Source organism: Humulus lupulus, chromosome 8 (assembly GCF_963169125.1).
Source record: "Humulus lupulus chromosome 8, drHumLupu1.1, whole genome shotgun sequence".
In the NCBI taxonomy this organism is placed as follows: Eukaryota; Viridiplantae; Streptophyta; class Magnoliopsida; order Rosales; family Cannabaceae; genus Humulus; species Humulus lupulus.
Genome location: NC_084800.1, coordinates 25,765,228 through 25,792,253, shown reverse-complemented (window position 1 = coordinate 25,792,253; position 27,026 = coordinate 25,765,228). Strand labels below are relative to the sequence as shown.

The following is a 27,026-nucleotide window of genomic DNA, read 5'->3' as shown; positions in this document are numbered from 1 at the left end:
TTAGGAGTAAAGTTGGAAGGATGGAGAGGAAATTAATTATTAAAATTACCATTTTATATTTTTAATATAAATATTTATTATTTTTTAAAAAGACATATATGTCATTTACATAATATTTTTTTGTCTTTTTCTTGGATATGGAGGGAATGAATTTTGAACCTTTGGAGGGAGAATGTCTCCCTCCATCTCTCCTCTCCCTTCCTCTCTCCCTCTTGCCAAACAAAAGGATTCAACCTCTCATACCACTACTCTTCCTCCAACGCTCTCCATCCACCCATCTCTCAAACAAAAGGATTCAACCTCTCATTCCACTACTCTCCCTCCAACCCTCTCCATCCACCCATCTCTCCTCCCTACCAAACATAGTGTAAGTATAGTTGAATAATTTTTCTTTAAAATTAATCTCAGGAAGACACTGGTATAGTAGTGAAGATTGTTTTATATGTTTTAGGAAGAAGTTGTGTCCCGAAGTAGTGAAGAGCAATTTAGAGTTGGACTAAATAAATATCTTTTTACTAAAATTCCATTAATAGTATTTGAAAACTTATATACAGTATTACTGCAAACAGCCCCCACGGGTTTATTTCTTTTTATCAAATTTTAAAAGATCATATATGCAAGAGGGGAAAACAAATACATATGTGCAGACTTCGGTTCAATTTTCACTAGCCAATGCAAATAAAGTATATACAACCTTATTCAAAATTCAAAATTTAACTGGGCCAACCAATCTTTAATTCTTTTCAACAAAAGATTTTACAGTTTCCATCCATTTAATAAACTCAGTTTTATCTTTGTTCTTCATGTACTTGTGCAAGAACACAGCGAGTTGATCATTTATGCCTCTCGCTTCCAAAAAATCATACAGTGAGTTCTGCAGTTCATCATCCAACTCCCTGAACATTAGAAAACACAAAGAACACATTAGGTGTTGCCATGGAATAAAACCGAAATCTAACAAGGCAACTGAATCAAATTTTTTGTTTAATCAGGCTCATGTATTCAAAATTTTAGCTTCTTTAAGTTATTTCATTTCCTAATAAAAACCAAACGCAGACGTTCTTACTTAAATACAGGGCCAGGATAAGGCTTAGCAGGCACATTTTCTTGTTTCCGAATCGAAACACTGCCAATCTCAATTTCTTCTGTCCAAGCCGAGCACATGATCTCCACCATATGACCACTTCCCTCTTTGGAGATGTTAACAATCATGCTAATGTGAAACTCCACATCATCTTTTCCAACAACAGGCGCACCCGATTTTGAAGAAGTAACAACCCCATCAAACATGGTAGCTTCGATTTTTATATCTTCATCTTCCAATTTTCTTTTCAAGCTAACCCATTGCTCTCCAGGTCGGTTATCAATTGTAAATGAATCAAATTTTGTAACTGGCTGTCACAGAAGGAAACAAGACATAGATTAAACTCATAATGCAATGACTACCTGTTTGTTCTCTAAGGTTTTAGGACAAGGTTGAAAAGTAAAATTAAAATTAAATCGAAAGATTAATTCCCAGATTAGAGAAACAACATGACTCAATGCTGGACTCATCAAAAAGATTTATATAGTTCAAGCATAGAAATAAGTTCGACTCAATTAACCTGAATTTTATAACTTACAGTCGAGAGAAGAAAAATAAAAGGTACTTAATCACCTTCATGATTTAGTATCTCAACCAAGCCCAAAAGTCATAATGGGATCAGCTATCTGGGGAAGTTTCGTGGTTTCTTTCATCGAAAAAATAAATTCTTTGACTATTACTGTTCGGTTAAACAATCACAAACTAGCACAATCTTCAGGGAAAGAAAACAAATTCAAAACTTATAATTCCCACCAAGTAAAAACGAAGACATAAACAAAATTCCCAAATGTTGGTTGTGAAAGTTAGGAACACAAACAAAATTTCTCATCGATTTCCAGCTCCACAAATCCAATAACCACAAAGCTTGAGAAAGCAATACGAAAATTACAAGTTACCTGGTCAGGAGGTGAGGCCTCCACTTCGTACTGTATCTCATTACGGAGGAGCCTAAGAAGGTTGCCATCGAAGGCCGATTTGCGCATTTCCGAAATGTATGTTCTTGGAGATTGTGGAGAGAGATGGGTATTTAAGAGGGAGATATGTGGTTGCTGGTGAAGTTGCAACAAAGCCAGAGTTTTGGAAGAGGAACCAGAAGAAGATGGTGATATAGAATAAAGGGTTTTTCTCAAAGGTCGGATAAGGCGAGCCATTGACGAGTGCTTGAGCGAGGAAGGAAGGGATGGGAATTGGGATTGATGGCAGGGTCTGGGGTTTACAACAATTTAGGGTTTAAGGGTTATTCAAACTAAAGCCACGTACGTGATAAAATTGAAAAGAGTCTTGTTATGTGTTATGATTAGTCGGAGATATACTATAATTCTTATTAAATTTATATAATTGAAATTTGATATTGGATTGCACGAATAAAGCTACCTCTTCGGTCGGTATTAATACACCTTAACAATCCCTAATTGAAAACAAAGCACCTTAATTTATTTCTTTTTTATTTTTGTATTTTGAATATGTCCCTGAATTACTAAAAATCCTCATTAATATTTTCATATAAAACCCTCTTAAAATTTTGTGGTATTTTATCTAGAGATTATTACTTTGATAACAAAAATATTTTCCATCCCATTCGAAACAATTGTAAAAAAAAATACTTTCAATCTGACTTGAAACAATCTGAAATTAGCATAAAATTATTATATACTAACACTACATATTTGTTTGAAAAAAAAAATGTTATTCATCACACTAAAATTCTCATCTACAATGGACAATTCGATACTAGCACTAAATGTTTGTTTGAAAAGAATATAATACTATTAATCACGCTAAAATTCTTATCTGACATGGAATTACAAGAGATGATGAAAAAAAAATACATGTTAGATTTTTTTTATTTATTAAAAAAATAACAATGTAGCCAAGTTTGCACTAAAAAATAGTGTGGGATATTAGTAAATAGTTAAAGAATTATAGGATATTCACTGCATAAATATTTAAATGCATATATGTGTTATACCTACTTTATTTTTTTTATGACATAAATACATAATATTTATTTTTTATTACTATTAGCGACATAAATTGCACTTAAATACTTAAATTTTAATATTTGTAGCATAAATAATAAACTTTTTATTTTTAAATTTTTTTAAAAAAATTATTTAGATATTTGACTGTTACATAAACTTAAGTATTTATACTATCAATATTCATATTTGATATTTTTCTGTTAATGGAAAAAAAGTAAGAATTGCAACAAAAATTAAAGATAAGGTATTTATTAACTTAGGTATTTATACCGCCAATATCTAAAAAATTATTAATATAAAAATACTACTTTTATCTTACTAAATAACTTTTATATACCATTTTTTGGCATATATACCAAAATTTAAATTAATAATTTCCTTTTAAAAAATTACATGATAATAATAATTATAAAATAAGATTATTTTTTCTTCCTTTTTTATACTTTTCATCTATGTTCTACCAAATAACTGTTAGAGAAGTATATTTTACATTCAATCTTCATATTTATTATCAGTATATTTCTTTTCCTTCGTACTTTATCATAAAAGTTCTCGCTCCATCCCTGTTCATTAAATATCTTTAAAGATTATCAAATGAATATTGTACAATTAGTTCGTGACAGTTCTACACATATGGACAAACTACATGTAAGTTCTCATTGTATGACTATATGATGTTTTATTCATGTTCTCATTGTATGACTATATGATGTTTTGTTCATGTTCTCATTGTATGACTATACGATGTTTTGTTCATGATTTATTGTTTATTCCTTCAAGTTCATGTATTTTTGTGGAAATTAGTTATTAAGTGTCTTGGTTAGATAATTAGTACTATTTCTCGTGTGTTTTAATTGTACATTTATAACTGTAATTTTAGTGTATTAATGTGCTTTGTATAATAGCCAAATCAAGTGGAATGACAATGATAAGAATATATATCAATATACCTTTATATAAATGCTACAAAAATTAACCATGATTCGTCTGGCTACTACTTTGGAATTGTCATGCAACAAAATTTGCTAGTCAAATTCTTATTACTTTGAAATTGTTATGCGACAAAATTTGCTTAAGATGTTCCACACAAAATGATTGGAATAGCACCACAATTAAATGATTTGCTTCATGCTGCAAGAAGATAGTTACAAGCGGTAAGGATTTAAAGCCAAAAACCCATTCTGTTCAACTTTGGCGTCCTTGAGATATTCCTTCATCTTGGATGGTGTTAGTCTGATTCTACCTGGGATTGGAAACTGCCGAGGCTTGCTTACCTTCCTTCCCCTCACCCGGGCCTGGTTTTTGTTCTTGAAAATTAGGTCCACCGCAAGGTTCTCTCTCAGTGTAAATGGATGTGCTAGATTCTGATTTACTCTTACTGCTGCTTGTCTCAGTCCTTGCAATATCTTTTTTCTCCACATCTCTTTCACTGTTCTTCACCGCTCCATTGCCTGGCAGTTTTGACTCGACCACAATTTTTTTGAGAGATTCCTCGAGTTTATCTAGCCTTGTTTTCACCTCCCACAACTCTGGATTACCTGTTTCTTTTTCTTCAATAGCTTTCAATTCAAGTTCTTTTGCTTTTTTTTCATCTTCCTTTTTCTTCTTTACCTCCAGTTCCTAAGATAGTGATTATAAAAAGAAATTGAGAGATCAACATTGAGAAGACTATGAAGAAGGACAATAGTTCTTTGGAGTTGCAACACCTACAAATTGAAAAAAACAGTAACGAAAAAGGGAAGACAGATAAGTAAGAAAAAAAAAATTTGGTCACCTGTTCCATTCTTTTTATTTCATAACGAGCATATTGGGCTACCAAATATACAGCTGTTACATATGAAATAAGCTAGTTTAGATATGAGTCCCAAAATCAATAGATAAGTCCAATATATTAGACGACCTACATTAAAATTGAAAACTTGGTAATACCCAATGAAGGCATCAAGACAAAGAAGAGTTGTACCAGGTGGAAATCTAACCTGACAAAGATTAATAAGCAATAAAACATGTCAAACACTAAAGAGATGCCAAAGAACAAAGATAAACAAAGTGTGAAAAACATGAACTTGTACTAAAACATATCATTAATTTATGTGATGGCTTTATGTTTTGTTATCATATCACCCTTGAGTTTATGCAACTGGCATTGTATTAACAGGACTAAAGATATCTTTTTTCACTGGTTGATGCCAAATTCAGACTTTTAAATAATTCCTAAGTTGACTACCTTAGTTTACAGTAGCGTTCCAGTGCTATTTAATTAAAAAACAGTGGCATCTATGAACACCCAAAACAAGCATAAATGTGTTCGACAAAATGCCTGTAAGAACAAAACAACAAGACCCAAAACGGAACAAAACACGCACAAAAAATGTAAAACTAACCATGGCAGAAGAGATTTTGAGGCTACGAAAAATACCCAAATTTCTTTTTCTTGGGAGGATCAGTAAAGAGGATCTTAGCGGCGGTCATGAAGTTGAGATTGTCTAACTGCCGATACGACTCGTCATACTTAGTTAAACTGGACTCAGTCTTGTCGCCGCCGCCGCTGCCACCTCCTTTGCTGGTGGAGCCCGTGGTAGAGGGATTGCTCGAAAATGGCTTCCCAATTTTAGTGAGTTTAAATTGGTTCAAAGATCTAAACCAGTCCTTTCTGGCGCGAAACATCACGATGAAGGATCTGAAAGAAAGCAATCGTCGACCGAAATAATGAAAACTTCTCATGCAGTCTAAATGGGCTGGCCAAAGGTCAGTCTCAGGCCCAGGCCATAAATGTTTTGTTATTGGGCCCAAAAAATCTATACAGCCCATTTGTGAAAATTAAAGGTAAGACATAGCACTATAAATTTTAAAAAAAATATGTGATTTTACAAAAATTATAAAAATGCAGATAACAATATGTTATTATGTTAAATTTTTTTATTTAGTCTGTAAATTTTGTAAAATTATAAAATATGATTACAAATTTCTAAACTTTAGTTACAGTTAATTTTTAAGTTTTGTTAAAAAAAAAACTGTCTTTACAATTAATTCTATATTTTTATTTTTGTAAACTCCCAAAAAATAAAATACACATTCCTATCTTTTATTTGTCTTTGACAACAAGATTTATACATTTAAATAAACTATTTACTGTTTTGATGTCTTTAATTTATTAGGACATACAAGATTTATGTGATATTTTTTATAACGTGGTCGGTGGTAAATTGAATGTAAATATATGAGTAAATTTTGTTTACCAATTATTTATTTTTATGATAAATATAATAGTTAAAAGAAATGGTAATAAAATAAAATAAAATAAGATAAAAATAATTGAATGCTTGTGTTTAGGTTAATAGTGTAGGGTGCAAAGGTTGAAAAGGCAATTCCAAATGATATGATATGATTATGGCCACTTCTAAATAACATTCTAACTCCATTTTCAAGAATTCAATGTCCATTTCACTCTTGTCAACATCATCTTTTTATTTAATTTTATTTCCTTAAAAAAGCAAGCTATCGACCTAATCGACCAATAAAATGTTGTTTGAAGAAGATTATGAGGTAATGTGAATAAATTTCTAGTCTTTAAGAATTTTAATTTCAATAATTTAAAACCCCCTTCTTTCTTTAAAATAAATCCAAAAACATTCATATTTATTATGTATATTAAATGTATTAAAAAAAAAAAGAAACCCCACTAATTAGAGGCCATCTTAAAATATGCGTCACACCCACTATGTACCATAATTAATGTACGTTACTTTCTCCCAAAAAAATAAAAATAAAAATCCAAAATTTTATAATAGAATAAGAATTGAAACACAGCTCAGTATCACATTGTGACTATATTAATCATTATGTAATTCCAACCCCAAATTTTATATTTTATATTTTTCATTTTTTTTTCAAAACCCAGAATTATACAAGAACAACATCACCACCAAGCTATACTATAAATTTTATTATAAACAAATAAATAATAGACAGTGCGACACTACCTGCCGCCGGTGGAACCCATTAGCAGAAGATTCTCACCCAACTCCCTGAACAATAGAAAACACAAAGAACACATTAGGTGTTGCCATGGAATAAAACCGAAATCTAACAAGACAACTGAATCAAATTTTTGTTTAATCAGGCTCATGTATTCCAAATTTTAGCTTCTTTAAGTTAGTTCATTTCCTAATAAAAACCAAATGCTGAAGTTCTTACTTAAATACAGGACCAGGATAAGGCTTAGCAGGCACATTTTCTTGTTTCCGAATCGAAACACTGTCACTCTCAATTTCTTCTGCGCTAATGTGAAACTCCACATCATCTTTTCCAACAACAGGCGCACCCGATTTTGAAGAAGTAACAACCCCATCAAACATGGTAGCTTCGATTTTTATATCTTCATCCTCCAATTTTCTTTTCAAGCTAACCCATTGCTCTCCAGGTCGGCTATCAATTGCAAATGAATCAAATTTTGTAACTGGCTGTTACAGAAGGAAACAAGACATATTTTAAACTCATAATGCAATGACTACCTGTTTGTTCTCTAAGGTTTTAGGACAAGGTTGAAAAGTAAAATTAAAATTCAATCGAAGGATTAATTCCTAGATTAGAGAAACAACATGACTCAATGCTGGACTCATCAAAAAGATTTATATAGTTCAAGCATAGAAATAAGTTCGACTCAATTAACCTGAATTTTATAACTTACAGTCAAGAGAAGAAAAATAAAAGGTACTTAATCACCTTCATGATTTAGTATCTCAACCAAGCCCAAAAGTCGTAACGGGATCAGCTATCTGGGGAAGTTTCCTGGTTTCTTTCATCGAAAAAATAAGTTCTTTGACTATCACTGTTCGATTAAACGATCACAAACTAGCACAATCTTCAGGGAAAGAAAATAAATTCAAAACTTGTAATTCCCACCAAGTAAAAACGAAGACATAAACATAATTTCCCAAATGTTGGTTGTGAAAGTTAGGAACACAAACAAAATTTCTCATTGGTTTCAAGCTCCACAAATCCAATAACCACAACAAAGCTTGAGAAAGCAATACAAAAATTACAAGTTACCTGGTCAGGAGGTGAGGCCTCCACTTCGTACTGGATCTCATTACGGAGGAGCCTAAGAAGGTTGCCATCGAAGGCCGATTTGCACATTTCCGAAATGTATGTTCTTGGAGATTGTGGAGAGAGATGGGTATTTAAGAGGGAGATATGTGGTTGCTGGTGAAGTTGCAACAAAGCTAGAGGTTTGGAAGAGGAACCAGAAGAAGATGGTGACATAGAATAAAGGGTTTTTCTCAAAGGTCGGATCAGGCGAGCCATTGATGAGTGCTTGAGCGAGGGAGGAAGGTAGGGGAATTGGGATTGATGGCAGGGTCTGGGATTTACAACAATTTAGGGCTTAAGGGTTAATCAAACTAAGGCCACGTACGTGATAAAATTGAAAACAAGCCTCCTTAATTTATTTCTTTTTTATTTTTGTATTTTGAATATGTCCCTGAATTACTAGAAAACCTCATTAATATTTTCACATAAAACCCACTTAAAATTTTGGGGTATTTTATCTAGAGATTATTACTTTGATAACACAAATATTTTCCATCCCATTCGAAACAATTGTAAAAAAAAATACTTTCAATCTGACTTGAAACAATATCATAAGCTGAATTAGCATAAAATAATTATATACTAACACTACATGTTTGTTTGAAAAAAACAAAAAATGCTATTCATCACACTAAAATTCTCATATAACATGAAATTTCAATAATGGATAATTAGATACTAGCACTAAATGTTTGTTTTAAAAAAATAATGTTATTATTCACACTAAAATTCTCATCTAACATGGAATTACAAAGGATGATGAAAAAAAAATTATTTATTAAAAAATAAAAGCAATGTAGCCAAGTTTGCACTCAAAAATAGCGTGGGATATTAGTAAATAGTTATAGAATTATGGGATATTAGTCGCATAAATACTTAAATTCATGTATGTGTTGTACTTAAATACTTAACTAATTTTTTTGACGACATAAATATGTAATGTTTATTTTTTGTTGCAACCTTGTTAAATGTCAAATACTAATTTTTTTAAATATGGATATTGGTAGCATAAATAAGTTTATGTAACTGTTGTACTTAAATACCTCATCCGGGACTGATTTTTATCCTTGAAAATTAAGTCCACCGCAAGGTTCTTTCTCAGTGTGAATGGATGTGCTTGATTCTTATTTACTCTTTACTGCTGCCTGTCTCAGTCCTTGCAAAATCTTTTTTCTCCACATCTCTTTCATTGTTCTTCACCGCTCCATTGCCTGGCTGTTTTGACTCGGCCACAATTTTTTTGAGAGATTCCTCTAGTTTATCTAGCCTTGTTTTCACCTCCCATAACTCTGGATTACCTGTTTCTTTTTCTTCAATAGCTTTCAATTCAAGTTCTTTTGCTTTCTTTTCATCTTCCTTTTTCTTCTTTACCTCAAGTTCCTAAGATAGTGATTATAAAAAGAAATTGAGAGATCAACATTGAGAAGATGTAGGAATTAGTTTCTCCAAAATTTAACCAATATTGGTTATAACAGAATAATCAACTTCCAGCCAATGGCAAGTCTTCAAAAAGTCCTATATATACTCAGACTTGGTTCACACTTGAAGATAGAACAACAAGGAGGAAGAAGCTCAGGAACAATCGGAACTGAGAGAGAGAGAGTGGATCAAGAAAAGAGTTGGGTGTGGGTTTTGTAATAAGCAATACAACTGTTTGGAAAATATTGCTCGGGTTGAGTGTTTAGAAAGAGAACACTAGAGAGTTTGAGAGTTGTACACCAAGCTTGACTGTATTTTGATCCACGGTTCTTGATTGAATAAAGAGGCAAAGCGATAGTGTTCCCAAACTGGATTAGGCCAAGGAAACTTGGCTGAACCAGTAAACTTGACCCGACAAAGATTAATAAGCAATAAAACATGTCAAACACTAAAGAGATGCCAAAAAACAAAGATAAACAAAGTGTGAGAAACATGAACTTGTACTAAAACATATCATTAATTTATTTGATGGTTTTATGTTTTGTTATCATATCACCCCAATTAAGTTTATGCAACTGGTATTGTATTAACAGGACTAAAGATATCATTTTTCACTGGTTGATGCCAATTTCAGACTTTTAAATAATTCCTAAGTTGACTACCTTAGTTTACAATAGTGTTCCAGTGCTATTTAATTAAAAAACAGTGGCATCCATGAACACCCAAAACAGACATAAAAGTGTTCGACAAAATGCCTGTACGAACAAAACAACAAGACCCAAAACGAAACAAAAAATGTAAAACTAACCGTGGCAGAAGAGATTTTGAGGCTACGGAAAATACCCAAATTTCTTTTCCTTGGGAGGATCAGTAAAGAGGATCTTAGCGGCGGTCATGAAGTCGAGATTGTCTAACTGCCGATACGACTCGTCATACTTAGTTAAACTGGACTCAGTCTTGTCGCCGCCGCCGCTGCCGCCTCCTTTGCTGGTGGAGCCCGTGGTAGTGGGATTGCTCGAAAATGGCTTCCCAATTTTAGCGAGTTTAAATTGGTTCAAAGCTCTAAACCAGTCCTTTCTGGCGCGAAACATCACGATGAAGGATCTGAAAGAAAGCAATCGTCGGCCGAAATAATGAATACTTCACATGCAGTCTAAATGGGCTGGGAAAGGTCAGTCTCAGGCCCAGGCCATGCATGTTTGGTTATTGGGCCCAAAAGAAACTATTCAGCCCATTTATGAAAACTAAAGGTAAGAACGTTTTGTAAACTACACATAATAGCACTATAAATTTAAAAAAAAAATGTAGTTTTACAAAAATTATAAAAATATGTTATTACTTGTTATAATTTTTTGTTAAGTACGTAAATATTGTTTATAAAATTGTAACATATGATTACAAACTTGTAAACTTTAGTTATAAAAAAACTACATTACTATAAAATTATAAGTTTAAAAAAAAAATGTATTTACAATTACGCTCTTCCATATTTTTGTAATTTTTTTTCAAATTCTGTACTTTTAGTAATTTTTTTTACTTTGATGTATTTTTGTAAACATTCCAAAAATAAAATAGGCATTCATATCTTTTATTTCTCTTTAACGACAAAAAGATTTATAAATTTAAGAAAACTAATTACTGTTTTGATGTCTTTAATTTATTAGGACATACAATATTTGTATGTGATATTTTTTATGACGTGGTCGGTGGTAAATTGAATGTAAATATGAGTAAATTTTGTTTACCAATTACTTATTTTTATGATAAATATAATAGTTGAAAGAAATGGTAATTAAATAAAATAAAAATAATTGAATGCATGTGTTTATATTAATAGTGTAGGGTGCAAAGGTTGCAAAGGATGATATGATATGATTATGACCACTTCTAAACAACATTCAAACTCCATTTTCAATAATTCAATGTCCATTTCACTCTTGTCAACATCATCTTTTTATTTAATTTATTTAATTTTATTTCCCAAAAAAAGCAAGCAATCGACCTAATCGACCAATGTGAATAAAATTATGTCGTAATGTGAATAAATTTCTAGTCTTAAAGAATTTTAATTTTAATAATTTATAACTCCCTTCTTTCTTTAAAATAAATCCAAAAACATTCATATTTAAAAGTCCGATATAAAATATAATTTCTCTTAAATATATTTTTAAAAAACCCACTAATTAGAGGCCATCTTAAAATATGTGTCACACCCACTATGAACCATAATTAGTGTACGTTACTTTCTCCCAAAAAAATTAAAAAAAAATCCAAAATTTTATAATAGAATAAAAATTGAAACACAGCTCAGAGAGAATCACATTGTAACTATATTAATCATTATGTAATTCCAACCCCCAAAATTTATATTTTTCATTTTTAATTTTTTTTTTCAAAACCCAGAATTATACAAGAACAACATCACCACCAAACTATACTATAAATTTTATTATAAACATATAAATAATAGACAGTGCGGCACTACCTGCCGCCGGTGGAACCCATTAGCAGAAGATTCTCATTCTCTTCCTTATATTTCAAATCAAAATATTGCTTTAAATAAATCCCATTTCTTTTTTTTTTCTCTTTTTTAAGTTTAAAAAGAAAAAAAAGACATTTTTTTAAAAATTGTTGTGTGTGTGTGTGTGTGAGAAGTGTGAGCTTCTCTTCTATAATGGAAGTTTCACTATGGAGCTGAAAAGGACGGTTTAGTTGCTGAGATTGGTTGGCTAAAGCTTGGCATGGCATGGCAGAAAAATTAAGTCACATAATTCTAAATGACTCATCATCATAATAAGTAAGTACAGACGGAAGAGGAAGATCATAATGCTGTGCAGAAAATCTTGCAACAATGCGGATAATGGATCTGTACCAGTGTACCTTAATGTTTATGATCTGACACCCATTAACGGCTATGCCTACTGGCTTGGTCTTGGAGTTTACCATTCTGGGGTACAAGGTACTTATTCTTCCTCTTTTTTCCTTTTCTTATCTGGGTTTCTCTTTTTTTAATGGTGTAATTACAATCTAGATCTGTGTTTGAAATTGATTCATGATACTGGAAGTACTTCTTTTTCAAATTGGGTTCAGTGGATTTGGTGATTTTGGTTTATTGAAAGGAATATATTCCCACTTAGGATAAAGTTTTTGGGTTAGTTGGTCGGTTGATGAGAATGTGGAAAACAAAAGGATAAAGTTTTTGGGTTATTTGGTTTTTCGATCAAATGGTTTATTTTATTTAAGCTTTTCTATCACTTAAATCTAAAAATTTCAGTCCATTGATGTTCATTTATGTTATCTACTTTTTTTTTGCCTTGATTTCTGAATTCTTTGCTTAAGGTGTCTGGTTCAACCATTCTATGGCTGTTTCTTCATCTTTCTCATCTGGGTTTTTCTGGGTTTTGTGTAATCAAATGAAAAAAGAAAAAGAAATAGGGGGAAAAATAGTCTGACTCTGATTGGATGTATTGCATGCAGTTCATGGTGTTGAGTATGCTTTTGGAGCTCATGAGTATGCCAGTACTGGGATTTTTGAAGGAGAGCCTAAAAAATGTGAGGGATTTACATTCAGAAAGACAATTTTGATAGGCAAAACAGATATGGGACCTTCTGAAGTGAGAACAGTCATGGAGGAACTAGCAGAAGTCTACAAAGGAAATGCCTATAATTTGATAACCAAAAACTGCAACCATTTTTGTAATGATGCTTGTATTAGATTGACTAGAAATGCAATCCCAAGTTGGGTTAATCGACTTGCCAGAATCGGTAAGACACTGTTCTAATCCCTTTTTTATAACTTCTTTTCAGGCATAAAACATTTATGTTAATGTATTAAAGAAACAATGCATTATGTCATTATTTGAAAAATGTTAGTTATGCATTCATACCCTTTTCTCCCCTTAACAACTCATTGCTACCTACTTTTGGTTGTTTAGTTCAATACTAATCAAGTAGTTGAACTAATTAGTCAAAACTAGTTTGAAATTGTAAGACTTTTCTTTTGAAGTTGTCTCTGCAATAATGTGTGATTGTTTCAACAATGCAGGGTTTATGTGCAACTGTGTTCTTCCTGTGACTTTAAACTCAACAAAAGTTCGGCATCATAGAATTGAAGAGAATAATAAACCACCTATTGAAGGAGGAGGAGAGAAGAAGAAGAAGCTAATTGTTGAGTCAAATGTGTTGACTTCTTCTTCCAATTCTTCATCATCTCCCTCATCTTCACCTTCTGACACCAAAATGCGCAGAGGAAGAAGCAGAACCAGACGCCCTCGTCCTCCACCTTCTCCTTTGATTGTCACTTCAGCATCTTGATGGTTCAAATTTGAAGCTCATAGAGAAAAAGGAAACCCCAAAAAAAAAAAAATCAAAATGAAGTATTTTTTGTCTTTTATTTTAATTCTATATCTATATCTTCTGGTGGTCATATAATGCTAACATCACCTTAGCAAAAGCATGCAGCACATATCTGTAAATGGGTATGCTTTCATTTTTTGGCAAGTGATGATATGTTTCTGCAAAATCCCCCATCTTTTTGTTTTGATTTCAGTTTTCTATCTTGTAGCTTGGCATGGTTGACATTGCTATGGCAAATTTGAGTTTATTGGATAAAAATCAAGCTTCAATATTAACCAATTGTTGATCTTTGGTTCTTTTTTCAGTTATTTTGACAAATTACAGTGACTTGTCATAACAAATAAAGTGCTAGAATAATCATATAAAAGGCAAAAAAAAAGAAGTTCTAACCCTATCTTAAAGGGAGTGAAACTGTTTTTTTTACTTCACGTTGAAGTAAACCAACAGACCAATGATCACGTTTAAGTATTCCAGTAGAAAAAGTAGAGCTTGAAGGAAAAAGTACGTGGTGGCACACTGTCAAAAGCATCATATTCTGAAGTTCCATCAGTCGAAATGTTCGGTTGAACTTTGCTTTTTCAGCAAATTTGTCTAATAAAGTTGAGAATTTTGTCATAAATTACGGACCTGATTTGCAAGAAAAGGCGTGCCTGCCTGTTAATTTTGCCCAACAACGCCACTGTACATAGTACATCCATAAGTTCTACTTGGGTCAACAATCATGGAACTACTTCTTTGACTTCCATTAATATCATGAAACAAAAATAATAATAATAAGCATGCGAATAATAATAAGCATGCGAGTGAAACCAGGCACATTTTCAGAAACTCGTCTGCTATGTTTTGAAGCTCTTTTCGAAACTACTGTTTAACGTACATAATTTTGCAAGTAAGCAGCTTCACGTGTAAACAAACTACTAGGATTTTCTTTTCTCTTTTTCTTGCTGTTATTATCTAAAGATTCAAGTGTTTGAAATTACAAGCTGTTTTCTCACGAGTCACCAATTAAGAAAAGACTAGATTAAGATTCTGCTGTCTGATCGTTTCAATATTAATAATAAACAACAAAGTTCCGAGTGTAATAATATGATCAGCTTGAAATAACTTGCAACAAACAATCAATTAGATAGTAGTAGTATGATTAGTATCCACTGTTATCAAATTTCAAATTATAACAAAAGGAAGAATATGTTTCAAGACTTTCTCTCAAGCACACATTTCACATTACTAACAGACATGTAATTTCCAATGTGAGATCAATTTTGCGCATTTGACAATGCTTGAAAAAAGAAGAGGAGAAACTAAAAGGATTTCTGGGTCCAATTTGATGTGTGAGGTTTTGGTAGCCCTGCAAAAATTTATCAATCATAGTGACATTAATAAAAACAAATAAAAAGAGTAAGAAATTGCAATACTTGTCAATTACGAAAAATAAGGATTCCGGAGCACCTACTATGGCAGTAATTGTGGTATATAGCACAGGACCAAGTCGACCAAAAATTTATAAACTTCAGAATTGCTTCTCCCGCAGCCACTCGACAAAATTGTCCAGGATCAATGGCCATGCAAGTTCAGGATCATAATTATCAAGGCCGGGAAAACTTATCTGTGGATCAACAGTAATGCATTAGGTTGGGCACATGGTATTGGGGAGGGAAGCATTAAGTAAACATTTGCAACTTAAAACTTCATTTGTGAGTTCAACTTTAGAGCTTCATTTGTGGTGCCACATGCTAGAATTTAATGGGTGTATTTGCTAGCAACAGTACAATATAGATTGATCCAAAATCTTATTCAAATCAAGTATAGCACCTAACCTATCGAATCGATTTTTTTTAATGAATAGATCTGAACGCAACCTCAAACATGTAATTCAAAGAGATAAATGGAATTAATCAACTTGAAAAGCGGAAACCCCCCTCCCTCGGTTATACCTCATTGCAAAACCGGTAAAAGCCCATCCACTGATCCAGGTTTATGACTTTGTAATCGTTCTGAATCTGCACAAAAAAAATAAAAAAAATTTTGTATAAGGATTTCACCACTAATTGTGTTCAAAAATCAATCCCTTAATCTACAACTTTAATTAATATATAAAAACATCTTTTTCCAAAGTATGAATGCACCTTTAAATACTCAATGAACAATTCAACCTGGGAAGGGTATTCAGACCCTAGAACAATATTTAACAATTCACATATGCTCTCTATATCTATGCTCTTCTGTTTCTCCTCTGAAAAAAAAATATTACGCTAGGTTAAAAACAATCAAATACATATGTGTGTGCGTGATTAAAGTACTTGCCATAGTAAAATCATTACCTGTTAAACAATAACGGAATGCATAAGAATAGAAATCCACAAAGTTCAATGGTCTCTTGACCTTTTTATTTAATAAGACAGAAGATGAATCAGAATTCTAGCGAACTTTCCATCAATACTGTAATGAGATTTACCAAATCACAAGAGAATTCTGAAAGCAAGAATTTCTGAGAATATACCTCTTTCTCTAGCTCTGGAAGTGCCTTTTTCAATTTATTTACTGAGTCAGCCCTCAATGCTTTGAGGCCTCTTCGCCACTCTTCCTAATAAAGATAAGATTGGCAGTGTCATTCAGCATATCAAGTAAATAAAAAGCCACGAGTATGATATCTTCCAGCTTATACCAGAAACTAAAGACTACAAGACAGTGCTAGTGTGCAGGTACGATGATAGACTCCGTTTACTATATAATCTCTCGAAGAGATCTTTCTACACCACTTGCATTTCAGGGAAACGAAAAAGATTGCTAAGCTTTTCAAAACTGTAAACTAGTTGAATTGATGTACAGTTGCCCTTTTGTTTTTCTTGGGTCATAAAAGGTTAAACTAATTAAAAAAAGCTTGGAAAGCTCTATTATTTAAATATATTAATAATGAACGGATAATTAGTTAAATGTAATTGAGAAAACTATGTGAACATAAAAACAATGTTACTTACCAAAATAAAGTATCCCTGTTTTTCAGCCTTCATTTTCCTGGTACATGCAAGCCAATTGAATTTAACACACAAGCCAAAGTGTAAACATATAGAATTGAGATTTATCAAATGACTCCAAAATATAGTTACCAGGCAAGCATCAATATCCTCACATCGGTATGCTCCACTTCCAAGTCCGAACAAAGAGCTTCAATTCCTTCTGGGCTGCACAAAATGGCAGTTAATATGTCAAAATATAGCGACTACACATCTATCAAGTAGCTTTCAGCTCACATCGGTAAGTAGCTTTCAACTCATTGTTAGATAATATTTCCATAGACATAACAGAATTTTAAGCAGATAAAGACAGATCATTAATTTTATTCACTCAAAGTATTAATTGAAGAGGGAAATGAATTAAAGCATAGGTGCTTCTATACAAAGTAATTTAGATGATCTTGTTTTTTATTTTATTTTAAATGTAATGAATGATGGAGATTTCTCAAGAAACTCGAAGCCATATTACCCATGCATTCCATTAAAAACAAAAACACAAGAGCAAAACAAAACAAAAGTGTCTTCAAACACACAAAATATAAGATCAGAGAGAAATTGTATGCTAATTGAGTGCACTTACTCAATCATATTGGAGGACCCATTAGCGTATGAACAAAACAAGTTATCGATTCGTTCCAACTCTTTTGAAGAGGATTTACTGGAGGCTGAAACATGATATATATAGATATATATCACCAAAAAAAAAATAGAGGTTTGAGAATAAATAATGCCCAAATATAGTCTAATCAAGAAAGAAGATCAACTAGTCCCAATTTAGATTGATGTTAAATTATTACGAATTCTGAAAAGATCAAGCCCCAAATAAAACCCTGATCTTGTTTTCACGGAATTTCGGGGTTTCATAATTCAAAAAAAAAAAAAAAAAACTAATCTTTGCATGTACGATAAATCAACCGAACTAGTTCCTGATCCTTAATAACCCATCATTCTGATCATAATAGCAAGCTCATCGTCATGTCGATGATTCAAAAGAAAGGGGAAAAAACCAAATTGAATAATAAAGAAGAAAGTGAACCGGAGCGAAAGAGATCCGCCGCCGAAGAATTAATGGAAGCTGTTGAATTGGTCTGACCCGTTTTTCTCAAGGCGGACCGCTTCATCGTCGACAAAGAGCAAGCACAGCGAAGCGACCGAGAGAGAACCAGCGACTGAGCTTCGAAGCTTCGTCGCTCCGGAGCTTAACCAAGTTTGTAGAGAGAGAAAGAGAGGGAGAAAGAGAAGGAAGTGATGACGTGGTGTATTGTAGATTTCGACAGTGATGGTGATGGTGGAGGTGGTGAGGGTGCGTACTACGCCCTCCTTCTTTACCTTGCTTTTGAACTGTTTGGCGTTGGGATGAGGACGGCGTACGGTAGCAAATGAGCTCTCTTTCGTTTTAACAGGAAGGAGCCTATGATGGCCCCCACCCAGCTTTCGACTTTGCCAGGTAATATCCCTCTGGGACTCCGAGTTTTCACACCCCTATTAAAATCCCTTCTTCTTTTCTTTAACTGATTTTTATTTGTTTATTTAAAATTTGTGAATATTTATATTAAAAACAAATTAACAAATCAGGGAGTGAGAATTGATCATATGATTATAATAAGAAGATTGTACTGTAGTTAGTTTTCTTTGGGTTAGTGATATTTTTTGTTCACCCTTATTTGACAATTTAGTCCATAAGAATTTTTTTTTTTTCCCAAACATATTCTAAATTTTGAAAACAATCAAAATTAAATCCTTTAAGTTATTTGTTTTTAATATCTAAATTATCTATCAAAAATAATAATATTTTTATATTATATACTTCCATTTCTCAATTTTGTGGCTATTGAAGACTAGTAATGATGTTTTTTTTTTGGTAAAAACCATATCTCAAATTCAAATTTCCCACCCCAAAGTAAAAAGTTAAATAAATAAAACTAAAAAGTCTGTAAAAGAAATTAATAAACACTAAAGACTTAATTACTACCATTAATAAAATTGGACGACTTGATTGCTAATTTTTTTTTAAGGGACTGAATTACTAAAGAGCAAAAAACTCCAGAGGTCTTTATACTAAAACCTCACAATTTAACTCAAAAGTTAAAAAACTACACTACGAATATTAGGCAACTCAAGCAAAATATACAAAAGAGAAAACCTCTTGGACTTTCTCAATGTGTGTACAAAATATGAAAGCAAAAACATTCAAAGATGTCCAAGAAAGTGTGTAGGTTAGGTCAGTGCAGCCACCTCAGAAAGAAAGCATGTGAAAAGAGAGGCCGCGTCCTGCAGATGACTGGATCGGAGTTCCTCAGGTATTGGAGCAGTAGACACTGTGTTGAAGCAGCTTAGCTGCATATCGCGCGTTCTGCCCTCACCAACACCAGACAATAGTAAGCTACATATCTCCTCACCCATCTTAGAATAAGCCACCCTGCCAAAACATCACAACACCATCCTCATCTTGTTAGTACCATGTTTCTAAATACAAACAAATCCAAGAAATTTATCAATGTGTGGTTGTATAAAGGTGAGGTGACATACTTGGCATCAACTGGCAATCTATCACCCAAAACTGCCAGAGAATCGTTTAATTGACCAATAAACTTACTACAGGCAGAGTTTTTGCTCTCAAGTGAATCCTGCGAACATAATTTAGTTTCTCACTCAATACCAGTTAGGAAAGGAAAAACAAAAGTGATGTCTACTGTAAAGATAGTAACGAAGAACTAAAATTATATTGTAGTTTAAATGAAATTTTGAAATTCAATGCACCGAATTTTATAAACAACACTAGCGCATTATTCTCATCACAGTTCTTGTTTAATTAGTCAGCTTTTATGGGAATGATGAAAAATCCAAATTTAAAGAAGCTCAGGGCGTTGTATGTCTCTTTGACCTAGGACAGTTTACAACTCACACAGCAACGTTGAATGTGAAGCAAATGAACCTCAGCCTAAATGAATCCAATTATATTCAAACTTCCTACCATGAAGTTTGATTTATGAAACTATCAATCCACGACTTTCTGCTCCACATGATAATAATGAAGCTGAAAATGATAGATTATCTTACCAGTTCACTCATGGTATCATTATCTTCTTGAAGTGAATTTCTTAGAAAATAGAAGGCAATGTATATTCCAGCCCCCAAGTCCCAATTGTCAATTTCTGACTTGTGGTCTTCCATTGAAGTTGCAAGCTTCCATATCTCTGAATGTTTGCCTATGTTAAAAGAAAACAAAATAAAAACCAGTGAGCTACAGTGGATGGAAAAAGGCACACCAAGTCCTAAAAACTTGAAGGAAACATCTTGTTGTTCCTTCAGCTACAAAAAATAAGCTAAAAATATATTGAGATTCAGAAACTTTACCACTCCTATCTTCTTTCTTTCTTTCTCTTCCTAAAAAAAAGGAACTGTACCACTCCCATCTTGCAAAAAGATGGAGCTAAATACAGCCTTTGGAAATAACACTGAATTTAAAACATTAAACTATCTTGCTATTTGTAATAGGGGGAGAAGAAATCTTAAGAGCATCATGTTTAAATTAATCATAAGAGCTTTGGTACAATTGGTTTTTAACATGTGTTAAGTATCATGAGATTCCTCAAAAGAACAAGATATGAGATAAAACTTGATACACCCTATTAATTAGCATTATATAACCACAACATCATAACATATTTTACCTGACAAGAATAGTGTATGTGCAACTGACGTTATGAAAATGGTATGAGCTTTTGGCCAATGAGCACATTCAAGAAAGTGTTCAAGGGCTTTTGAGAGATCTCCAATATAATTGTAATAAACTGCCTGCAATTTGTAGAATAAAACAGTTGAGCCAGTAGAAAGAGATTGTCAAGAAAAGAGTCATATTTCATGTAAATATTCCAAATCATTTCAGTAAATCCATATAAACTGCAGTAGAAACAAATTCATCTGTGGGATAATTCCAAGGAAACAAATTTTTAGCAACAAAATTTGACAAGATATTTATATATTCCTATCTTGAACTAAAGGACAACTTTAAATTAACTTATATGATTGTTATTGATACATTAACAAGTTGACATTATGTAAAACAAGAAACCATGAGAAAGAGCCAAAAAGAAAAATTCTTACCAGTGCTTCATGCAGCCATGCAACTGGAACACCTAAATTTTCTATAAATTGGCGTTGACTTTCTTGAGCACTCCACGATTCACAGTATTGGAACAAGATCTCCCGAATTAGATTAGCTTGAAGATAAGGAAAATCTTCACGATAAGGCATATGGAGAACCACATAGATGGCCCAATGACATTTGCCCAAACACAAGAGTTGAGAAACAAGTGCTACGTCAAGAACATGAAGATCATCAGAACTGATGACACCAATTGCTTCCAACACAGCACGTTGATGCCAAATCATGTGATAATCAAGTGGGTCGTGTGTTGAAGAGAAGGCACTGAACATATTCTTTAAAAATTCAGGTTGGCTTTCATCGCTTGCATGAAGAAGCATAAGATAGTATGAGATGTCAAAACGCTCTTTTGATCTCCAATTTTTGGCCTCCTCTTCAAATCCTTCATCGACATAAACTGGAATGGGAGATGGAGCTTTTCCATCCTCAAGAAGGTGTTGATATGTGTGAAAGACAACAGGCAGTGAAGCATGAGGAGGTAGTTTATACCACATCAATAAACCTAGAAACCTCTTCCAGTCAATTTCAATGTTGTACAAAGAACCATGAATGTTACCAGAAAGCAACTCATAAAGCCTTATCCTATCCTTCTCGATGAAATTGAAATCCAGCCCATTGATTTTCCAAAGGTCAAGCTGCTTTGCAACATCAGAACGACTCACCATGGAACCACCAGCCTGACTTAATAAACAAGCAAGTCTTACATCACTTTTAGAAACAGCCAGTTCCACAGCAGTATCCAACTGCCTCCCAGTCAGGAGCAAAAATATATGTTGAAGATAATTGGTCTCATTTAGGGAGCTTATGTCATCTTGAACATGACCACAAACACTTTCTTGCAGCCAATAGCTGAACTCTGCCCTCCTGATTAAAGGGAGTGCTTCAAGATCAACATCAAGAGAAGCTTCCTTCGCATCCTGGTCCTGCATCATGTCTTCTTCATTGTCTGTACCCGAAGGTTTCAATTCTCTATTATTTTCCCTTTCAGAGAAAAGGACTTTTATCAACTCCCAGACCATTATTTGGTGCATCAAACCAGAGCGGGCAGAAGACGACAACCCGGGTACTTCTAGCTGCTTCTGAATAATCTCTGCATAGTTTCTACAAATCTCTGAAAGCTGTAATTGATTAGAGACAAGTTTTTGAAGCTTCAATTTAAAAGACCCAAATTCTTTTTCTTTTGTATCGTGATTTATTCCTTTATGGAGATTTAGAAGAGAATCAAAAGCAAAATCAAGAAGTTCCTCTCTCACTTTGTTTTTTTCATCTCTAACCACTTTGTCAATGGCAATCTTCTCTAAGTGGATCACAGAAGACAACCCCTTTTGAGAATCACTACCACAAACCGGTGTACCAGCATGAATAAGGGTTCCATTTGGACCCCATGCTACACCAAATGACCTACCCATGAACAAACCAGCATCAACTACGCACTGAGTATGGCTTCTAGTTACTGGTGTTTCATGCTTGAGGTCCAGCTGAAAACCTTCTGTTTTTAATTTCTTGAGAGGTGTGGTTTTAATTTGTTGGGCCATCAAAATGGCTCCAGGGGAGTTTGAATCAAAACTACCATGCTTGTACTCAAGCAATGCCAATGGAGTTTTGCGAGCAACTAGCGGAGTAGATCTATGATTCATCTGTGTCAAATTCTGCAGAGGAGATCTGATAGATTCTTTATCAAAGGATGGTTTCTGATGACTAGGAAATTGATAAAAATCATCACTCTCATCTTCCTCATCATGGAACATCAACATTCTCAATTCGCTCATCTTTATTGGGTCAAGCCCAAGATGAGTAGGAAGAGAATGAGAAAGCAAGTTTCCAGAATTATCCAATTGGGGTTGTTCATCAATGTCAGAGACCTCCCCGCCACTCATCTCTGTGGGCTCTTGAACTGCAGGAGCATCATCCATTATCATATCCTCTTCATCATCCTCACTCAATCCGAACCTGCTAAAATGGTGAACCAAGAATTTCCACTCACCATTATTGGAGTCAAATGACATAAACTGAGCCTCCTGTCTCTCTGCGCTCTGCCTTAATTTACCCACCACACTTTCTTTCTGATCCTCCTCAATAGGTGAAGATGTTAATTTTAGCACCAAAGTTACTTCAGCAGTCTTGTTAAGGCCCTGACCAACCAAAGGCTTGGTATTTTCATCTTCATATACAACTACCTCATGCCTATGGAAGGTCACAATATTGTCTAGATCCAGCCATCTAACATCAGTTTCTCTAATATACTTGACAGACCCAAAACCATATCTTCCAACTGTGAAATTTGGAACTCGGCTAGAATAACCAGGATCCATCAATTCCCTCGAGACCAACTCATCAAAGCATGGCTCCATATAATACTCAGGCTTGTGTAGAGTGGGTAAAAGAGTTTCAATCTCTCTCATTCTCTTGTCCCACTGGAGTCCATCTTGTGAACTTGAAATTCCTGCAGCAAAGTCCATAGCACAGGTAGCACTGACTGTACTTCTTCTACCATCAAGTTCACCAGAAGCCCCTAGCAGCAATTATAAATGATAATGATGGTGACAATAAAAACACAACAAAAGTATACTAAAATATACGTTATAGATTCAAAATACAGTTCACGACATGGAAACATATTTGCTACTCCTTAGAATCTTCCAAATGAAAACAAGAAAAGGGAAATGCACATCGAAAGTTCATATTACTAGCGATTAATCCAAAAAAAATTCTCGCAGAATTCTAAAACCCATCCCAAGTGAAAATGCAAGCAATAAACCCTAGAAGTTGACAAAAGCCACCTCCCACTCGAGGAGGTCAAAAAACAAACAAAAAAGGCGAATATATATATATATATATATACGGCATTACAAACTAGTGAATCATATGTAAGATTGATTAATCTTTAAAATTAAACTTTACAATCTTCAATTTTTCAGCAACACTCACTAGTCAAACCATAATAGTTCCATGAAAAAATAAAAGTAAAAAAACTAGAGTAGCTATATCGTCGAAGATGGCGAATTAAACCTGAAACTATGGTTCTCATTTCATTTTCTGAACAAGAAAGATTACCGGAGACGGGAGGCGGAAGCAGTGGCGAAGCCATGAGAATGTGAAGTGGAAAGATTGTAAAGGTTGAGTTATATGGATGAGAAGGTTTTGGTTGTTGGAACAGGATTACCGGTTGTCCCCGTTGTAAGTCTCCAGTCTCCGGTTACAAGTACAAGAGCAGAGCCGCGAGTCCGCGACGTTATGGCTAGCTTGACTCCTTTGCAAATTGGTTACTGTTAAAAAGCTCTGTTTTTATTTTATGAAAATTAGAGATGAATTCTGCCAGGATGTTATTTCATTGGATTTATAATTTTTGTACAGTGTCTTTTATCTTACTATCTGTGTTTGTACATGTGTTTTGAGAAATAGCCTCTGATTTATAAAATGGTAACTAAAATCGTAAATAATTTATTAAACTAATAATTCAGAATAAAAATAAAATTATTCTACCTAAAATTACTAAAATTAGTATTATTATGTTCAGTTTTTTTTTTTCATCAAAATTGAGTTTAGGGATCTATTTGAACTATTTTACAAAATATAAGTTATAATTTTTTTTTACTAAAACGCAAAATTCAAACAGATAATAAGACAAAACACAAAGTTCAAAAATCTCAATTTCATTTTGATACTACATTATATTTGGTTTACTTAACATAAATTCATAATTTTTGTGTGTGCATATTTTATAAGGATAAATATTATTTTAGATTATGTGATTTTGTAAAAGCTACCGATTGAACTTTACATTTTGTTAAATAACAATTTACACCTTGCATTTTATAAAACAGAACAAAATAATATACTCAATTGGATTTTAATCCAAATATTTTTCAATACAACCAAAATACCCTCTTATATTATTACAAATTTAATATTAATTATATTTAGTTAATTTAAAAATTAAACTAAAATTAAAAAATACAATTTTTAATGTGAAAAAATAAAAATATACAAAACAAATTAAAATTTTAAATAATTAAAACAAATCTTAAACAAAAATCTTAACTGAAACTAAAATGATAGAATTAAAAAAACTGAAATAGTAGTGAATTTTTTCAAAACGTTCTTCTTCTTTTGTCAGTCTTCTTTTTCTTCGTGTCCTTCTTCTAAGTTAATGGTGAGATGGGACGAGGCTGAGATCCGACGGGAAAGCAACGGACAGAGGCGACTGGGCGGGCTTCTTCTCCGACTTGGGAGAGCTTCACTTAGATCCGACGAGAAGGCAACAGACGGAGGCGACTGGGCATGCCTCTTCTCCAATATGGGCGAGCTTCTTATGCGACCTGGGCGCACAAACTTCTTCTCGGATCTAGGTGAACAGGCTTGTGATTAATTTATTTTATGTGATTAATTAGATAATAAATTGTGTTTGTGATTTGATTTAGGATTGATTAGTTTCAATTTAATAATTTGTAATTCTTTATGTTAATTTTTAATTAATAAAAATATTTTTTAATTATATTTTATTTTGAAATCAATTTATAGAAATTTTTTTATTTAAAATGCATTTTTGATTATATAATTAATTCATTAATTAAAAAGCTTTAGGTTATTTTGATCATATTGAAAAATATTTTGACAAAAATTCTGTGCAAAATATTATTTTGTTACATTTTGTAAAATGCATGGTGTGAATTAATTAACAAAACACAAATCTCATTGGTAACTTTTGTAAAACACAGAGTCTAAAATAATATTTACTTTTTTTATAAAATATTTTTTTATGTATTTTATTTAATTAAATTATTAGTTTGACACCTTAATTTTTTTTGTCTTAATGAAACTTATTTTGACTAATTTTAATAGTGGTATGTTTGTATGTTTTTAGACTTAAATACAGTCTGAAGTAATTTGTGGCAAAAATTAATAGTAGAATGATACATTGCACTTAAGCCTTTTTTTTTTTTTTTGTGAAAGTCTCATTTTGCATCAATTTTGTATAGCAAAAGTCACGAAGTAGTTTATTAAATATAACATAACTTAATTACAACATTTTTTATTTTGTTACACATTTTCATAATATAACAATAAGAGAAATTAGTGGCAAAGTAACTAATGCTTTACAAAGTTTGTGAATTAGTATCAATCTTTTTTTGTGAGAAAAATATACAATATCTACTTTCGTTGGGTTTTGACTGTACCCACCGTAGTAGATCTAGTAAATGTGGAGTTAGTGTACACACGATTGATTTATTATAAATTTATTTTAAAATAAATAAAAAAATAAAAAAGCATTTGAATTAAGAAAAAATGATTAAAAATAACGATTCATACAAAAATTATGAAAATGAAATAAAATCCAAAAATCATTAGCAAAAATTTTTCAATAAAAAAATAATTAAAAAATATATTTGAGTCAAAGAGTGTTATTCATTGTTCATCAAAATTTCGGTATTAACCCATTAGTTAGATCTGATCATTATAATCTTCGTGAGGTGTTTCACATGTTTCAGAACAACATCATAAACATAAAAAAATAAAAAAGATCAAAACCATATAAAAAACAGCTCCAAAAATCGAAGAAAAAAAAATCCAACACCCCAACCCAAGCCAAAATACGACTACCACCACCACCCCCGTCTGGAACAAAGCTGATGGAGACGGCGTCTAGAACGGAAAGGAGAGATAGAGAAATTAGAGAGAGAGGTGAGAGGAAATAGGTTTTAATTTTTTTAATTATTTTTTAAATTTTAAATATATTTTAATTATTTTTTTCTATTTTAAACTATAGGTGGATCAATTATAACATACCACATGTACACCAAGCTTTAACCCTATTTGTTATGGACCCAATTTGACAATACTTTTGCCAAAAGTTTTTCAAAATATTAAATATTTTTGCTGATAATTCTTATAGTAATAGTAATAGTAATAGT

At 32.7% G+C, this 27,026-nt stretch overlaps 6 protein-coding genes across 17 annotated transcripts; 1 reads left to right on the top strand and 5 right to left on the bottom strand.

Moving 5' to 3' along the window:
- Window positions 1-640: 640 nt before the first annotated feature.
- Window positions 641-2,364, bottom strand: LOC133793608 (uncharacterized protein At2g39795, mitochondrial). Its single transcript, XM_062230919.1, has 3 exons — window positions 1,981-2,364; window positions 1,067-1,395; window positions 641-896 (listed from the first exon to the last, which is right to left on the bottom strand). Exons 1-3 carry the CDS (start codon window positions 2,233-2,235, stop codon window positions 734-736), a joined length of 747 nt encoding a protein of 248 aa, XP_062086903.1. The 5' UTR covers window positions 2,236-2,364; the 3' UTR covers window positions 641-733.
- A 1,707-nt stretch (window positions 2,365-4,071) lies between these two features.
- Window positions 4,072-10,709, bottom strand: LOC133796457 (uncharacterized). Of its 10 annotated transcripts, none has more exons than XM_062233971.1 (9): window positions 10,385-10,708; window positions 9,201-9,537; window positions 7,792-7,930; window positions 7,264-7,529; window positions 7,050-7,094; window positions 5,486-5,746; window positions 4,996-5,045; window positions 4,841-4,893; window positions 4,072-4,686 (listed from the first exon to the last, which is right to left on the bottom strand). In XM_062233971.1, the coding sequence occupies exons 3-9, from the start codon at window positions 7,795-7,797 to the stop codon at window positions 4,306-4,308; spliced, it is 1,062 nt and encodes a 353-aa protein (XP_062089955.1). In that variant the 5' UTR covers window positions 7,798-7,930; window positions 9,201-9,537; window positions 10,385-10,708; the 3' UTR covers window positions 4,072-4,305. The 10 variants fall into 10 exon arrangements, with proteins under 10 accessions (XP_062089955.1, XP_062089957.1, XP_062089959.1 ...); XM_062233973.1 differs by having other exon boundaries at window positions 7,792-7,897; XM_062233975.1 differs by having other exon boundaries at window positions 7,792-7,864.
- Window positions 9,286-10,667, bottom strand: LOC133795163 (uncharacterized). Its single transcript, XM_062232615.1, has 3 exons — window positions 10,420-10,667; window positions 10,310-10,331; window positions 9,286-9,537 (listed from the first exon to the last, which is right to left on the bottom strand). Exons 1-3 carry the CDS (start codon window positions 10,665-10,667, stop codon window positions 9,286-9,288), a joined length of 522 nt encoding a protein of 173 aa, XP_062088599.1.
- Window positions 10,710-11,927: 1,218 nt separating the features above from the next.
- LOC133796456 (deSI-like protein At4g17486) lies at window positions 11,928-14,098 on the top strand. The gene is made up of 3 exons (XM_062233968.1): window positions 11,928-12,535; window positions 13,054-13,341; window positions 13,622-14,098. Exons 1-3 carry the CDS (start codon window positions 12,403-12,405, stop codon window positions 13,888-13,890), a joined length of 690 nt encoding a protein of 229 aa, XP_062089952.1. The 5' UTR covers window positions 11,928-12,402; the 3' UTR covers window positions 13,891-14,098.
- A 935-nt stretch (window positions 14,099-15,033) lies between these two features.
- LOC133796455 (uncharacterized) lies at window positions 15,034-18,378 on the bottom strand. Of its 2 annotated transcripts, none has more exons than XM_062233967.1 (10): window positions 18,040-18,378; window positions 17,527-17,611; window positions 17,040-17,114; window positions 16,911-16,947; window positions 16,433-16,516; window positions 16,254-16,314; window positions 16,059-16,165; window positions 15,867-15,932; window positions 15,386-15,538; window positions 15,034-15,280 (listed from the first exon to the last, which is right to left on the bottom strand). In XM_062233967.1, exons 1-9 carry the CDS (start codon window positions 18,065-18,067, stop codon window positions 15,443-15,445), a joined length of 639 nt encoding a protein of 212 aa, XP_062089951.1. In that variant the 5' UTR covers window positions 18,068-18,378; the 3' UTR covers window positions 15,034-15,280; window positions 15,386-15,442. The 2 variants fall into 2 exon arrangements, with proteins under 2 accessions (XP_062089951.1, XP_062089950.1); XM_062233966.1 differs by having other exon boundaries at window positions 17,983-18,376.
- A 560-nt stretch (window positions 18,379-18,938) lies between these two features.
- LOC133796454 (nuclear pore complex protein NUP96) lies at window positions 18,939-24,432 on the bottom strand. Of its 2 annotated transcripts, none has more exons than XM_062233964.1 (6): window positions 24,124-24,432; window positions 21,054-23,626; window positions 20,621-20,744; window positions 20,007-20,155; window positions 19,476-19,573; window positions 18,939-19,365 (listed from the first exon to the last, which is right to left on the bottom strand). In XM_062233964.1, the coding sequence occupies exons 1-6, from the start codon at window positions 24,200-24,202 to the stop codon at window positions 19,164-19,166; spliced, it is 3,225 nt and encodes a 1,074-aa protein (XP_062089948.1). In that variant the 5' UTR covers window positions 24,203-24,432; the 3' UTR covers window positions 18,939-19,163. The 2 variants fall into 2 exon arrangements, with proteins under 2 accessions (XP_062089948.1, XP_062089949.1); XM_062233965.1 differs by having other exon boundaries at window positions 24,169-24,432.
- Between the last annotated feature and the right edge of the window lie 2,594 nt (window positions 24,433-27,026).